Below are 16,741 nucleotides of genomic sequence, written 5' to 3' on the forward strand. Positions count from 1 at the left end.
TTGTCAATGGTCAATTATGTAAAAGTGACCAATAGGAAGACATTCCAAAACAAGATTTTTCCAGAATTGAATTCTAAGAAACACACACCGTCACAACCGTTTGATTTTTACGAAATTGCGGATTTGCGCAAAACTTGAGTTTCGCAAAAGCGGAATAGGGCAATTTTGCACGAAATGACTTTTGCGAATGATTGCGCAAATTGTTGTTTTTTTCGCGCAATATTGATGCGCAAAGAAAGAAAAATATTGCGTTTCGTTCCGCAAAAATTGCGCAAAAGTTTTGCGAATGGAAACCTTAGTTGAGAATATATCATTCATAAAACTACGCGGTAAAAAAATGGCGGCCGTACCACAAAATGCGCCAAGAAGTTTACCTGTCTCTGCCACGAGGAAGTTGTGAAGGCGGAAGTAGATTTCATCCCGCCGAATATCCTTTCTAAAAAGTTTGGCGTAAGCAAAATAAAAACGTTCCATAATATACTAAAATATCTCCAAGCTTTAACCGCCAATTACGTAAATAATAATAGAAAACTAATTTTCTGCCAGCAAATTTTTGTTTTTGCATTATACAATATTTTAATATGGTTCCTTCTTTTTAAATTTCCTGATTAGTCCCGAAAATCGCAATTTAGAGCTGTGAACAATTCAAACTAAGTGTAACTAAACCAAAAATCCTTTAGAATTGACAGAATTAACTCTAATATATCTTTTAATGATATTCAAATGTGGAAATCTGAAATCGAAAGTCAATATTTTGTGCGATAAAATCTTTTACATAGAATACGAAAATTGTTGAAAATAACTAAGTTACAGAAAGAGAGGTTAGTCAGGGAAATGAAAAATTCGAAAAAATTGAAACAAAAAATACCTGGTAACATTCAGTTGATAAGCCATACGGTCCGGGTACCATTCCAGGCAAGTTGGTACTACAACCTTAACAAGAATAAGTTTAAAAGATGAACTATTTCATAAAAATGATAAGAAACAAAAATTGAAATTCATTTTCCAAAACTTTAAAAGCTTAACCCTTAAATCCCCCCAATCCCCCTTTTCTTAAATTAATTCTCAAGTTTATAAGCGAAAGTTAGACGAATAAAAACTATTTTAAGAAATATATTTAAAATTCTTCGAAAATTATCGAACTTTAAAATAGAAAGATAATTCATCTTGAATTATGTCACCTACAAATGGTTAAATTAAGAAAGTCTTCACGAAACGCAATCAATTTTGAATATTTTCATCAGAATGATTTGCGCATTTTTTGAAAAAATATTACACTCAGTCTCACCTTCCCTCCTTTCTTCTCTAGCTCAGTGAACTCCTGGAAGTAATCTCCCTCCATGATCTTCAACAAGGGTTTTGTCTGGGACCTGGTTGGTATCATTATTATAGTTGTTATCATTATTAATATTATTATAATGAAGGAAAGACTACTCACCTTGCACATCATCAATCTAATTAAGGTTTCAAGGGTACCGTTGTGTCCCTATGTAAATGGGGGGAGGGGGGGGGGTGTAAATAAAAAAATTAAGCTTTAGTTCCTTCAAGTGGAATTTTTGTTTTAAACGGGTGCATGATGTTGAACAGATTAACCCAAAATCAACCCCAGTACTACTACCAGAATTCTGTAATACTGAAAATCAACCTTCACTGTAATACGTAAAATCTACCTGAATCCTATAATACGGAAAATCTACATGAATTCTGTAAGATGAAAAATCTACCTGAATTCTGTAATGCGGAAAATCTACCTGAGTCCTGTAATACGGAAAATCTACCTGAACCCTGTAATAAGGAAAATCTACCTGAATCCTATAATACGGAAAATCTACCTGAACCCTGTAATACGGAAAATCTACCCGAATTCTGTAATGCGGAAAATCTACCTGAATCCTGTAATACGGAAAGAAGCCGGTAAATCTTGCTGGAGAGACTACAAATCAACCATCAGAATAAAAAATAAAAAATAAAATAAAAAACTCCGAACTATTTGAAATATGTGATAAAGTATACAAATGTTTATACACTAGAGCTGGAATTTTTGTGTGTGCAATAACAAGCTAAGCTAGAAATTCTGCGTCTGAACTAGAAATCAGCGGACAGCTTTTAAAGGATACGGTCATTAAGCCATAAATCGATGACTCCGCAAGTCTTAATTCGCCATTTAATTTTCATTTATTAATAAAATTCTTTCTGCTAAGGTTTTGCATTTAACATAAAGATGTCCGGGTAAGTCTGAGAATTCTAGAGACTTGTAGAGGTCCAAAATAAAAGTTTCACCATTTGTAAGATCTGCGGATCTTTTCTTAAATCTTGATGTTCAGGTTGAATCCAGAAATCGTGATCTAAAGAAGCACATGAAGATCAACTCATCTAATTCTATCCTCCTGTATATACATATATAAATATTTAATCGAGCTTTATCTTAGATTTTATCTGAGTTTAATTAAAGTTTTACTTTAAATGTATCATTCTGGCCTAAAAGTTTTATATTCTCAAACCTAAAAAGCTTTTTTACAACGTCTAGATTTATACTTTAAATAGAGCCTATAACTAAAAAATTATTTTAATGGTCTATATATTTCAGACCACAATGGGCTAGGATAACTGCGTTATCCTGTCTTAGTACTCCAGGTTGTGCAATACTAGGTTTATAAAACATCTTATTTAAATGTAATCGTAAACACTGCCTAAACCTTTCGAATTTAAGCTCTTTAAAACTAATGGATGTTATATAAAGTGAATCCAGATCATTCTCGTATTTCAAGGCCTGACCTGAACTATGAACTAATGAATTAACAGGTGATAATACGTTCTTAAATAACTTAGAACTTTTGAAGCTTATCCAAGACTAATTACTCCTTTATCTCGTAGACCAAGTCCTTCTCTGAGCTACCCACGCCGTACTCCTGGACGAGGATGATCTCTTCAATCTAACGAGAGTTTGATAGAGCAGATTCAGCTGGAAGCACGATGAACCTTTCGAGCTGAACCAAACCGCCTGCAGAGTATCTCCCTGCTGGGCATCATTGTCTTCACCTCCTACATGGAGAAGTCCCATCAGTGGCGTCTTCCTTGCTTCTCTAAACCGGGACTGCTGCTATTAAGCAGATATCTGTGAAGATTAAATATGAAGCTGCTCTCAAGATGAGATCTAATGTCTAACTTAATCTTATTTAGATCTCATCATTGTCCTCGAGATTGAGATCTGATGTTTAACTCAACCTTATTAGGATCCAATCATCATCTTCACTACCTCCCTATGGAGAAGTCCCGTCGTAAGCAACTCCTCTGCTTCTCTAAACCGGGACTGCTGCTATTAAGCAGATAAAGGTATATAATCAAGTTTCGTGTGATCTTTGTGAACAATTAAAGACGAAATTGTGACTATCTCCTCTAACACATGATAAGCCTTCATATAAACTCATCTTATTATTTCTAGTTATGTATAAGAGACAGCTGGTAACGATCATCCAACTCTAGAGCTATTAAATTCTCTGGCCTAATCAACTTTGTAAGTGTTACCTTAATTTACATATATTTGTCGCAATTTATTCACATTTAGCACATTGTAAGTGTTATCTCAATACCTAATTGTTGTTACAACTTATTCACACTTAGCACACCTGGAGCAAATTTTAATGTAAACTTGGCTAATTTTATTCATTTAAATCATTCTAATACCAATTTAATATTTATGCAACCCGTGACTGATGTATTGTTTTTCAGTTCACGGGTCCTAGCTCAGTATCGCTGTACCAGAAATAAAGAATATAAGAGACTCATGTGTATTAAAGAGGTGCGCAATAGAGAAATGATGTTGCCCCATCATGTTAATAGCTAAACAATACCTGTGCATCTAGGTATCGTATCTAGGGAAAATGCTAAAATTCCCAAAACGGGCACACCATTTAGCTTTCTAAATTATTAATAATTACTCAATTAGAACAATAAAAAATCTTAGAAACATAATCCTGGTAAAAACTAGTTATCAACAACGCCCTAAAATCTTAAAATATAAAACAAATTCTCAAGTTAGATTGTGAACTTAACAATTATTTACTCATATTTTGTTAAGATGGATTTTGTTAAATTTTTTCTTCATTTTCCCACATTTTTTATTCTGAGGCAATTCCTGTATCATAGCATCAAATTCCTCCTTTGGACAGATGTTCTGTGTTCTGTAGTAGTCAACAAACCCTACATTTTCACGGACTATATCCTAAACATATTAGACTACAATAGTCTGTCTTCTATAGTAGTCAACAAACCCTACATTTTCACGGACTATATCCTAAATATATATTAGACTACAATTAGACTAGTATTTGGGACTTGAGTTCCCAATGTGTTTCAAAATTGTATACAGCATGGAATACTGCTATTAGAATTCTTTTTAATGTACCTAGAGATACGCATAGGTACTTGATTGAAAGTATTTCACAATGTTTACATGTAAAAACTATGTTAGCTAGCAGATGTGTGTCTTTCTATGAGACTATTGAAGCAAGTTCTAAGCTTTGCATTAGATTTCTTTCTAATTTATGTAAAAATGACCTCAACACAGTTCTTGGCAGAAATTTATTTTGTATTGCAAATGATTGTTCTGTAAATCCTTCCAATCTTAGTAAAATGTTAGTTAAGAAACAAATAAAATATTTTGATGTCCCATTGGAACATGAATGGAAAGTTCCGGTTTTACAAGAACTTTTAAGTACAAGAATGAATAATTTATATGTTGAAGGATTCGATGATTACGTAATAACTGAAATGATAAATATGTTATGTAGTGAGTAAAAATCATTGTTTTCTATTTGTGCATAATTTTGCATATTTTTTTTTCTCTTTTCTTTTGGAAACCTGTGTTTTCAAAAAAAAAAAAAAAAAAAATTTATTTAAACAAATTTTAACTACACCATTTATATATGTATTTATATCTTTGTGTGTGAATAAATCTTTATAATAATAATATAATATGCTGTGTTTTATAGTAGTAGACAAACCCTACATTTTCACGGACTATATCCAAAATATATTAGACTACAATATTCTGTGTTCTATAGTAGTCAACAAACCCTACATTTTCACGGACTATATCCTAAATACAATAGACTACAATATTCTGTGTCCAACAGTTGTCAACAAACCCTTCATTTTCACGAACTATATCCTAAACATATTAGACTACAATATTCTGTGTTCTGTGTTATGTCAACGAACCCTACATTTTCACAAACTATATCCTAAATATAATAGACTACCATATTCTGTGTTCTGTAGTAGTCAACAAACCCTACATTTTCACGAACTATATCCTAAATATAATAGACTACAATATTCTGTGTTCTGTAGTAGTCAACAAATCCTACATTTTCACGAACTATATCCTAAACACAATGTACTGCAATAAACTGTATCCTGTCGTTAGCAAATCCTGTATTTTCATGGTCTATATCCTAAATATTCTGTATTTGTAGAAGTCCAAAAATCCTGTATTTTCACGGACTATATCCTAAATACAATGTATTACAATAAACTGTATTTTGTAGTCAACAAATCTAGTATTTTCACGGTCTATTATATCCTAAATTTATTTAAACTTCAATATTCTGTATTCTGTAGTAGTCAATAACCCCTGTATTTCCAAGTATTAAATTCTAAAATAAAAGACTACAATTACAATATTTTGCAGCCAGAATTAGTCATTAATTAGAATTAATGACTAATTCTGGCTGCAAAATATTGTAATTGTAGTCTTTTATTTTATTAAATTCTAAAATAAAAGACTACAATTACAATATTTTGCAGCCAGAATTAGTCATTAAACTAGTATTGCCAAAGACTATATTTTAAGACAAAAAGACTACAATTACAATATTTTGCAGTTAGAATTAGTCATAAACTAGTATTCTCAATGAATAGTAAAAACAATGGAGAAACTGAAAACGAGAGAGATTTTCAAAATATTTTAAATCAAGAATATCCTATTTCATTAGTACTGTGTAAAGTACTTGAAAACTTATATTATATTTCTTCCCCCGTCATCACATGAAACCACTTTTGAATTCTAAAATTATGATCTCACACTTTAGTACATATAAGGTTATTAAAAAACGAAAGATTTTTAAAAATGGTAGTTTTTTAAAAACGATCGTTTTAAAAACGATCTTTTCGTTTTTCGTTTTTTCTTTGACGTTTTTGAAACCAAACGATCGTTTTTCAAAAAATGAAAACGACCCATCCAGAAGTAAACATATTTGACACATCAAACTTGAAGGTTGTTGGAACCAGATTCAATGAAAAGCGAGAAGTAGTTGAACCGCTTATCGCCGGTTCACCAAGGGACCGAATTCAATCAATTTAAACTAACTACCACCGGTTCAAATTTAAAACATCGATTAAAATCCTCATGAATCTCTAATTTGAATGGAAGGTTAAAGATTTGAACCAATGATAGAAAGTTCAGCGATCTACCTCAAATCATTAAATTGGATCCCTGCTGGCTTAACTGTTTACCTTGTAACCTCTATTCTTCCCTTCCTCTGTGTTCCGATCATCTATCCGTTGTCCTGACTCATCATATACAGGAGTAGGCCTGAACAAAACAGAGGTCGACATTTTTAAATTATTAATCTGTTCAAAACCTGCTCTTTGTCGGTTCCCCTTCGATTCAAATCTTTTTTTATGTCTTGGTGGATTCAAACTTTTAATCTATATCATTTAAATAAAAGGTTTACAATGTGGAATTACTTTATGTGGCATGTTACTGTTATTATTATAATTGATTGATAAATGAAGTCTCCCTCAATAACCTTTGACTCAAAAAAGCAGACTACATTTGTTAAATCCCAAGACTAGAAATATACCAAGCATGTTACTGTTATTAGATGTATCGAAAAATGAAGCGTAAATTGACGACGATATTTGGAAAAAGTAACCCCGAGGTTTGAGGACCATCCTTCTTAAAGTACTTTCAAGTGTTCTTTAGAAACCCATTATCCGTAACAACATCCGTAACAACATCCGTAACAACATCCGTAACAATATCCGAAACAATATCCGTAACAACATCCGAAAGGACTGGATTAAGGTTTTCCAGTTTTCAATAAATTATGTGATTCTGGTTAAATTGGATAGAATCTGATCCAATTTTAAGTTAAAAGCAAGCATTAAACCATATGATACGGGGTAACAACAACAAATAAGACGAAATTGGCAAATTTTTACTGTGGGCAATTTTTTTTCTCAGTCGTTTTCTAATATTCCTGTTTCCCTGCGACTGTAAACTGGAAATTTCTTAACAAATAAAATCTTTCATTTACAATTACAATTTTTATAGAAAAAAATTTAAAATTTAGATCCTTTTATTCATCCTTTGTGGGTAACCCTGTATACTGTAATACACGGCTATTTTTTCAAATATATAAAACATTTATATTCGCTTGAAACAAAATGACTTTTTATTCTCTCTATATTGGAATCTTAAAGCATGGTCGATTAACAACGGTACCGTTGAAATCTTTGTCAAATAAATGTAAAAGATAACATTGTTTTTCTAGCAGCTTGTAAATTGGTTTATTCCGTTAATCTTTCCATTGCTTCTAAAGAAAGAAATGCGCAAGTTACTTTTGTAATCACAACTAGAAATAATTAGTAAAGGAATTGATTTTTTTTACCACAATCTCAAATTTTCTAATCCCTATATCTTTGCAGCCTGATGGTGTAACCCTTTGATATTTCAAACCTAGATTATTTGATCTAACAGAATTCATAGTTTGAAATATATAAGATCAAGATCTACGACGTTTGGTTGCACAGATAACAGGACTATAAAATCAGAGTTTGTGGCAAAGACTCAATTCCTTTGAAAACTAAGCCATATCCAGGGGATATTCAACCCAGAACAGGGTGGTAACTCCTCTAAAATGACAAAAAAGCTAAAGCCCCCCCCCCCCACCCCATATAGGCTGTTTAAAAGGAAAGTTACAGGAGTCTATTGAGAAGGTGTGGATAATTATTCTGCCCCCCCCCCACTCTTCTTTATTCTTTATTCTTAACAGTTTATGGACATCATAGTATTGCAAAAACATTATATTTCAAAAACTGAGTTTTAAATGAAATAAGAATAATTTTCGGTCCTAGAAGCAATAGCAATCGCTTAATATTTCAGTAATATTTCTTTTTCTAAAACCAAAATATAAGTCAAACTTCCCTTTAACAAGAATAAGTACAAAAGAAATTTTTTCTTTCAAAATCCTTTGCGAACATGTTTTGCTCCTATGGAGAACTGTATCTCTGTATCTCAAGTTTTCCATCCTTTCAGGGATTACTTGCAGGACTCTAGGGAATGGTCTAATCCCGACAGGGGTATATATATTTCAATTACGTATATATATTTACCGTTAAGTAAGAAATGTTGGCAATTTTTTTTTGCAAGTATCATCGCGCAAAAAGAAAATGTATGAATTTCGAATAAGTATTTAAAACCTTGATATCGAAATAAATCCATTAACCCCTGGATTCAATGATAGAGTTTATCTCCATTCCCTGGGTTTATCTAGCATCAAATATTGGAAACACTGATAAACCACACAATAAGGATTTACTAGGATATTTCATATTTGAATCTAGAAATACTATATTTAAATAGGAAATACTAAATCAGGTCTAAAACGAGGCCATATATCTTCAATCGCAATACAAATTGATTCAAATGAATTTAATGTATGTAGGCATTTCTTCATACTTCATAAAAAAAGACCAACCATTAATTTTAAAACATATTTATTTTGATATTTTTGATTTCTCATCTCCGCTTAAAACCTTCAATACCTGTCTCTTCTGGGCTTATTGTTCTTTCCCCTTCGTCGAATCCCTCCCATTTTTGATCTGAATAAAATTATTTAATCAATAATAGAGAGACCAAAAAAACAGAAACCGAATAGAAGTAACCTAAGAGAGGAAACCGAATAGAAGTAACCAAAGAGAGGAAACCGAATAAGAGTAACCAAAAAATGGAAACTGGAGAACGCAAACCAGAAACCGGAAACAAGTGTCAGGGAAACGAAACCGGAAACAAAAGACCGGAAACCAAGAATTAAATTGAACGTCCATCAAAGACCTTGAACAAAAGACCAGACACCAGGGACCGGTAATGAATAAGAGGACACCAGAGACCGGTAACGAACCTCAACCAGAGATCAGTATAACGAAACACAGGAAACCAAAGACCGATTATGAGTGAGTGGACAACCAAGACCGGAAAGATAATGGAAATGCAGAAAACAAGAGTTCGGTAACGAAAGACAAGAAACCAAAGATAGATAAGTCGAGACTGATAACGAAAGACTGGGAACCAATCACAGACTGGGGCACCACAAGCCAATGACCTAATACAAGAAACCTGACGCCAACACACTAAAATAGTACAATGCTGTTCTTGAAAAAATATCCAAGGTTAATTCGTCAACAAATAATACAAAATTGGCCCGAAAATGAAAATATAAAAATTATAAAATACAACCTTTGGACATATTAACAACTAACAATGGACAAATTGAACATGTAACAATACACAACAATATATTTTCACAATTTTCACATAATAAAAACAGTTATCTAAAGAGAACATAAATGAATAATCTGTCAGGACCCATGACCAATATTTCAGACATAATCTTGCAACTCTTCCAATTTTCTTTTCTTTAGATTGTATTTCCATCTAAGCCACAGATTTGATCCAAGCTTTCAGAGGCTCTAAAATATAAAAAAAATCATTCTTTCTAAAAATAAAACCCCTGAGACTAGATTTAATGAATAGAGAGAAGAGAGAAATGGTTGAGCCATTAGACAAATTTGAACCACTTCTTTTCAACTTAACCCGCCACACAAGAAACGAGATTCAACTATGTCTACGCGGTTCTACTGATGTGGTTTAAAATATACCAGCCACAATTCTTTATAATTTTGTTATTTATTCTATCGGTAAGGATAGCGCTGAATCCGGGAAATATCGGTTAAATTCGGAGTCCTATTAAAATTAACAACGTTAAGAAAACATGCTTCTTAAATAACCATTGTTAAAGAGATATTTTTGTATATTTTCACACCTGCCACTCTTAATTGGATGTTCCTTAAAAACCTACGTCTATCAATATCCATTTTATCCAACCCCCAGTTACCTAGAGTATCAGCTTGCTGGGCAGAAATCTCCAAGAATTCCACCTTCATGCCCAGATCTGGTTCCATTCAATTCATTTTTAGTATTTTATTACTTTTACCAAGAACAATATAACATTTCTTAAACATTTCATTTATCATTTATTTATTTAGAAGGTTCGATGATATCTTTTTTGTTGACACTAAAACTGTATGTTTTCAAAGCTTTATTTTTGATGATTTAGTGGACATTTTAACACGTTGATCTTAACTTATTTTGCGGTTCCGATACAGGGAGATGAATTTTTTTAATCCAAATTGATTCCGATCCTAAGATTTGTTTAAACGAGTACCATATCCCCCCTTTCTTGGATCTTGTAATATTTTGCTAATAAAAAATGCATCTTTGAAAAACCCTTGATAGAACGAAGACGACAATAATTTCTTAATATTCATGCTACTCCTAGAGGAGAGGGGAAGTGTGATGGAATCTAGAAACGTAAATGGAGTAGAGCTTTCAAAGATCCAATGTGTCAAGTATAAGTAATGCATTTGCATTTGAATAAAAGATGGTTGTAAGCCGTTGATTAAATATTCATGAGAGATTACCGTTACAGCCAGATATATTAGTAGATAGTTGGAATGGAAAGGGGTATACAATTTGCTAAAATATGAATTGGAGGAAAAAGTGATTTTAAGAAGAATATACTTTTTTTGGGATAGGTAAGGATTAAAGAACCTCTTAAGGTCTTAAACAGATTTTAAGGGAAGGATGAATGGATGAAAACATATAATTAATAATGTATTAGCAGATGGATGAATGATAGATAAAAATGTAGATTGATACCGAGTACATTGATGGATAGACTTGATTATAATTAGATGCATCAGTGGTTAGGATCCAGATCCGGATACGTTGGATCCGCAAGATTTTGGCTATCTGGATCCGGATCCGGAAAAATATGAACAAAAACCTGCAAAAAAATCTTATAAAATTTCCTGATTTCTGAATGGTTTATCATGAAAAAACTCAGTAAATCTTAAAGAAATGACCTGGATCCGGATCCATTTTTTTCCAATGCAGATCCAAGATCCGGATTAAACAATAGATAGATGAATAGAGAAATCATGGATGGATTAAATAAGAGATCTATGAAGTTTGATGGATTAAATCTAAACTTTAAATCCAGGAGAGAAAACTCACCAAACTTCCGAGCAAATCCTAACTTTGGGAGACATTTTAAACAAATTTCTAACTTGGAATTTAGATTTAAGAAGATAAATAACATATACTTCGACTACATTTACAATTGCTTCAAGGCAAACGTTAGATATAAACAATTTAGAACCTAAGCATTTTCTTGAAGTTTAAATGAAATTGAACATTCCTGAAAAACTGAAATCCTTTCCAGGCTTTCCCAGATAAATATGATCCACAGACTCACCATCCAGTCCTAGATAGATAGATTGAATGATAGATGGTTGATAACTTATACCATCGATATGTCCTATATTGTGCCCACATTGATCTGATCTAAAGTGTCCAAGATTAACAATATCCACTTAAAGGTCCGATCTTAGATAAAACCGAATTCAGTTTTGATTTTCCATTTGGTAAATTTATTGTTTCAGCTTCTTTCATTTAACATTCTTGAAAGTTAACTTTATCTTTTGAATTACGATCAAGAATACAGAACAACCTTTCGATATATGTAAAATAAGACAATTCAAAGTTTACTGTTAATCTATAAATATACTTTGCTTGCTTGTGTGTCTGTTTGTTTGTTTGTTTGCATCCAATAATAGGCTGAACCGATCGGGCCCAAATCTTGAATTGGACCTCACATCGATCGAAATTTCAAAAATTAGCCTCCATCAAAATTCCATTTTTACATAGAAAATCCAAGATTTCTTTTTTATAAAATCCGCGAATTGTTTTACAATGTATAAAAAGAAGAAATGTTCACAATTGAAATAGAAGGTGATTGCTAAGCGCCCTAAAAGCCTAGTAATGTAAATTTTCCCATCTATCCCTTCGGTTTTCCTATAATTACCTTCCAATCTGTTGGATTGTGAGACACGAAGCGCAGAGATTTCTTTCTCAAGCAGGCTCTAAAGCAATGTTAAAGATGACTATAGAATTCTAATTTACTTGTTTTGATGAATAGTTAGTTTGCGGCTTAGCACACATTATAGGCGTTAAGCCGTTAGCAAGATGTATGAAACATAAAAAATATCCAAAGATTATTTATATTTCCAGCTTCAAAACTTAAACCTTTGTATATTCTCCTCTTGGTGCATTTTTATTCTCATTTATTCATTTTCCCTGCTAAATAAAATCGCATTGCACAAAAATAGATATCAGCATATGAAATTCATCAATTTTCAAATAGGATCAGAATACAAAAATATCTCCTTTAATTAAGTTTAAAGAAAAGGTCAAAAGGGTATTATCGTGAATCAAATCTTCAATTTTGTAATGGATGGTTACTTAAAACTTCATTAACAGTCCTTTATAACTCTTTTATACCTGGATAACCTTAGATCCTTTGACAAGCCCAACATCCTGCTTGTTACAAGCCACTAAGACTCTAGGCCTAAAAAGGGGTGTTTACTGTTTATATTTAAAAGGGGGTTGGCGCAATTATTAAGAAATTGTTCTCCCTTAAAAAAATAGCAAGAAAACAAAGAGCTTAAAAGAGGGGGAACCTAAACAAATGTAAAACAATATTTAATTAAACATTTGTTTCAAGTAGTCACCAGAACAAAAGTGAAATGACGAGCAACCGCATTATTAATCTAAAATGTGTTTTAACAATTGAAAAATTATAAGAAATATGAAGAAGAAACATTCTGTTTCATTTTCTGGTAACTACTATATTTGTGTTCCTAACTCTGTAAAGAAAAGACAATTATTTTGAAAACTTAAATATGACGACTATTTTGAAAATTAGAATTTGACGTCTATTTTGAAAATTTGAATGTGACGCCTATTTCGAAAATTAGAATCTGACGTCTATTTTGAAAATTTGAATATGACGACTATTTTGAAAATTGAATATGACGTCTATTTTGAAAATTTGAATGTGACGCCTATTTCGAAAATTAGAATCTGACGTCTATTTTGAAAATTTAAATATGACGACTATTTTGAAAATTGAATATGACGTCTATTTTGAAAACTTGAATGTGATCTTATTCTAGGCCCCCGGTGCCCCTGGGTGTAGGGGGGTTAGAGCTGTTGTACGCTTCCCCGGCCCGGTACAGAGCAGGTGTACTGTCAGCTGTTGCGTACTGCGGCCCTAGTTGGGCCGGTTCTCAGGTAGTATCTTCAGTCTACCTTCTGATTCTGTTGGTGTAACATATATTTTACACACTTTATTTTACAATAATTCCGGGTTCTGGTTTTTTCCAGAACTTTCTTAATTTCACGTGGGACTTTATACTGTATCTCGATTTACCACTTACTTTTTTCTTATATCTTGTTTAATTAGTTCTTAGTATTAGAGCTTTTTTATTTTAATTATCTATATATTACTTTTTCTTAAACCTTTTCTCAATGAGAAGCTTGCAAACGGTTATGTGCTATCGGAACCTGCTTTTAATTTTGAATATTTTCTTAAACAAGATTTTATTAAATTTTTTGATTAATACCCTTACTCATTTCTCTTTTTCAGCATTATGAGAAAGTCTAAACAAAGACTTATTGGAGGTCAAGTTTTCTCAGGCTCCGACCCTATCCCTAATAATATCCTCACCTCCCTCGTAACTAACGGGCTAGGCCCGGCAGCTAAACCTACTCTAACCTCCTTTGGTTGGAATGGGAAAGTGATAGGAGGTATAGCCCTTTGGCTAGGCTCAGATAACTCTTCCGTCTCCAGAGGATCTTTTTTCCTTATGGGAGACCTTCTAGAATCCCCTTATGTTGTCCCGGCCAAAAAGATTTGGCCAGACGCAGCAGAATATATCTCCCTCTCCCTACCTCTCTCTACCGCGGAAATGTTTTCTTTCCCTAACTCCCTAGCTAGCGACTATATTGAAGATATTGCCCTCGCCCACTCCTTTCAATTTAATGATGCTAGAATCGCCACCCCCCCCTCGGAAGAAGATCTTGAGAAAGCCAACCTGGGCGATTTCTGCCTTCGGGCTTTTGCATACCCCTCTACTACTAACTGGATAAGAGTCTATATCCTCATTTTCCCTTGCTCCATTGAAGACCTGCGTTCCCATGCTCTCTACTCCAACCCTAAATGGCCGGGGATTTTAATCTATGATTGTCAAATCCCTCTGTTTCCCCTTACTGCGTCTAAGAAAATCAAGTATGGCTGCCCCTTATTCCCCCTGCTGATCCCGTCCTCCCCGTCCCTACCTGTGAACGAGAACCTCTCTACCAAGGACCTCTCCTCTAAAATTGCCTCCATCATGAGGACCGGAGTTCTGCCTGAATCTGTAAGAACTGGAGATCACCTCCTAACAAGATGGCTTTCGTTAGATGAGGAAGGGGCTAGGGGTCTAGATGCAACCCCCCCTCCTACGCTTTGGCCTGCTCCTCGTTCCTCCTCCCCTCCTCCTCAGGGTAAGTCCAGTTGTCCCCCCCCCTTTTTTCTTAGGCCTCTTTCCCTCTTTTATTTGGTACCTCCTAGGACTGGGGTTTATAGGGGGTTTTTGCTACCTATTGGTTCCCCTTCCCCCCCATTTTTTCCCTCCTCTAGTTTGGTTTTTTTTTTGGGCGTCTCCTTTTCTTTCTTTTTGGTCCCTTTAATGTTAATATCTTAGTTATAACTTGTCATGGCTAGGTTTTTATGCTCTCTCTAACTTGAATTCCCTCTCCCACTCCCAGTCTTTTTTCTATCTTTATATTTTAATTAATTCTTTCTTCTTTTTAAAATCTAATTATTTTTCCCTCTATATTGCTACTCTTATGCGAAACCTGTTTAAAGTATTGTTTCTCAGAGTTTATTTTGTTATACTCAGAGTTATACTGGAACTCTATCTTTTTGGTGCTCACAAAGTTGTACTGGAACTCTGTTTCCCTTTCTTTTAAGGTTTTTTTTAACCATTTTTCTTCTTTCTTATTTAATTTTAAACTTTTCTCCCTCTACATTACTACTTCTATTCGGAACTCTGTTCAGTTTACTATTTCTCAGCTTTTTATAATGTGGAACTCAGAGTTTTAATGGAACTCTGTTTTTTCTTTGGCTCAGAGTTATAATGGAACCCTGAGCTCTTTTTATGGAACCCAAAGTTATATTGGAACTTTGGAACTCCGTCAATGTTTTTTGAGTTATATTGGAACTCAAAATTTAATCACCTCACCCAAAGTTATATTGGAACTCTGGAACTATATCAGTGAACTCGGAGTTATATTGGAACTCTGAATCTCATCTCCACTCCCAAGAGTTATAGTGGAACTCTGGAAATATCTCAATGAACTCAGAGTTATATTGGAACTCAGGATTTATTTCAGCGAACTGAGTTATATCGTAACTCTGGAATTATCTAAGTGAACACAAGAGTTAACTTGAAACCAAGAACTATCTTTATGGACTCAGAGTTCTAGTGGAGCTCTAGAATAACAAACATTCCTATTTCAGGAATTGTTCTCAAGGAAGTACAGGGCTTCAAATACAGCAAAGCTGGGCTTTTCTCGAGTGCTGAACTGAACCACCTAAACCTACCTCTAGGAATGAAAACCAGCCTAGCCATAATTCTCAATCATTCAATAGCAAAGGGAACCTGGAGCACTTACAAGACCGTAGGAAGAATGCTACTGAAGTGCCAACTTGACACGAAGACAAGAATGGATTTTCCGCTAGATGTAAAGAAAATCATCATCTTCATCTATTGGCTGTTTAATACGAGGAAAGTAACAGCCAACACTGCGAACTCCTACCTTTCAGGACTAAGATACTTACATATAGTGAGAGGAATTGAAATTCCAATGCTGAGACCACCAATTGTGGAGCAACTTTTGAAGGGCAAACAACACCTGGATGCCATTGAGAGGAGCCAGTCCAACAAACCTAGGAGAGCCCCAGTCACTCTAACAATCATGAAACTGTTAAAAAAAGCAATAGTTGCCTGGGACACCTCAAAGGAAGATAGATCCTTGGTCTGGACCACCTGCACCTTGGCCTTTGCAGGATGCCTACGAATACATGAGATCCTGAGTAGGAAAACCTCCGAGTTTGATCCAAACTTTACCCTTCTAGGAAGTGATGTAATGATCAAGAAAACTAAGTTGGGGAAAGAAAATATTAAAATAATCCAACTCCGCCTCAAATCCCCTAAAGAGGACAGGATAGGGGTCGGGAAAATAATAGACATCTACCAGTGCGGGGGACCTATTTGCCCCGTAAAAGCCTTTGAAAGATGGGACTCAATGAGGACATGGAGACAGAAAAGCTCACCCCTGTTCAGAATGAAAGATGGTTCCTGCCTAACAGGAAGGAAATTAAACACCCTACTCAAGAAATTTCTATCTCCTCATCTTGATTACAAAAAAGGAATGTTCTCCTCCCACCGCTTCAGAGCAGGCATGGCTACTTTGATGGGCACCTTGGGGTTCAGCGACGAAGATATG

The 16,741-nt window shown here is 34.0% G+C and overlaps 1 protein-coding gene and 1 long non-coding RNA gene across 3 annotated transcripts in view; both read right to left on the reverse strand.

The window, feature by feature from the left end:
• The window catches only part of LOC111694843 (tRNA (cytosine(34)-C(5))-methyltransferase), a 47,271-nt gene extending 37,034 nt beyond the window's left edge, over positions 1-10,237 (reverse strand). For both annotated transcript variants that reach the window (XM_023463880.1, XM_023463879.1), the window contains exons 1-8: positions 10,182-10,237; positions 8,833-9,756; positions 6,517-6,595; positions 4,136-4,222; positions 1,887-1,933; positions 1,289-1,370; positions 869-933; positions 375-436 (exon numbers count right to left, since the gene is read on the reverse strand). In XM_023463880.1, the coding sequence (XP_023319648.1) occupies positions 375-436; positions 869-933; positions 1,289-1,370; positions 1,887-1,933; positions 4,136-4,222; positions 6,517-6,595; positions 8,833-8,882 (472 nt within the window). In that variant the 5' untranslated portion in view covers positions 8,883-9,756; positions 10,182-10,237. The remainder of the gene's footprint in view (positions 1-374; positions 437-868; positions 934-1,288; positions 1,371-1,886; positions 1,934-4,135; positions 4,223-6,516; positions 6,596-8,832; positions 9,757-10,181) is intronic.
• A 1,303-nt stretch (positions 10,238-11,540) lies between these two features.
• LOC111694851 (uncharacterized) lies at positions 11,541-12,791 on the reverse strand. Its single transcript, XR_002763727.1, has 3 exons — positions 12,689-12,791; positions 12,213-12,270; positions 11,541-11,612 (listed from the first exon to the last, which is right to left on the reverse strand). It is a non-coding gene; the product is annotated as an uncharacterized LOC111694851 (long non-coding RNA).
• Between the last annotated feature and the right edge of the window lie 3,950 nt (positions 12,792-16,741).

Source organism: Eurytemora carolleeae, unplaced genomic scaffold (genome assembly GCF_000591075.1).
Source record: "Eurytemora carolleeae unplaced genomic scaffold, Eaff_2.0 scaffold67, whole genome shotgun sequence".
Classification (NCBI taxonomy): domain Eukaryota; kingdom Metazoa; phylum Arthropoda; class Copepoda; order Calanoida; family Temoridae; genus Eurytemora; species Eurytemora carolleeae.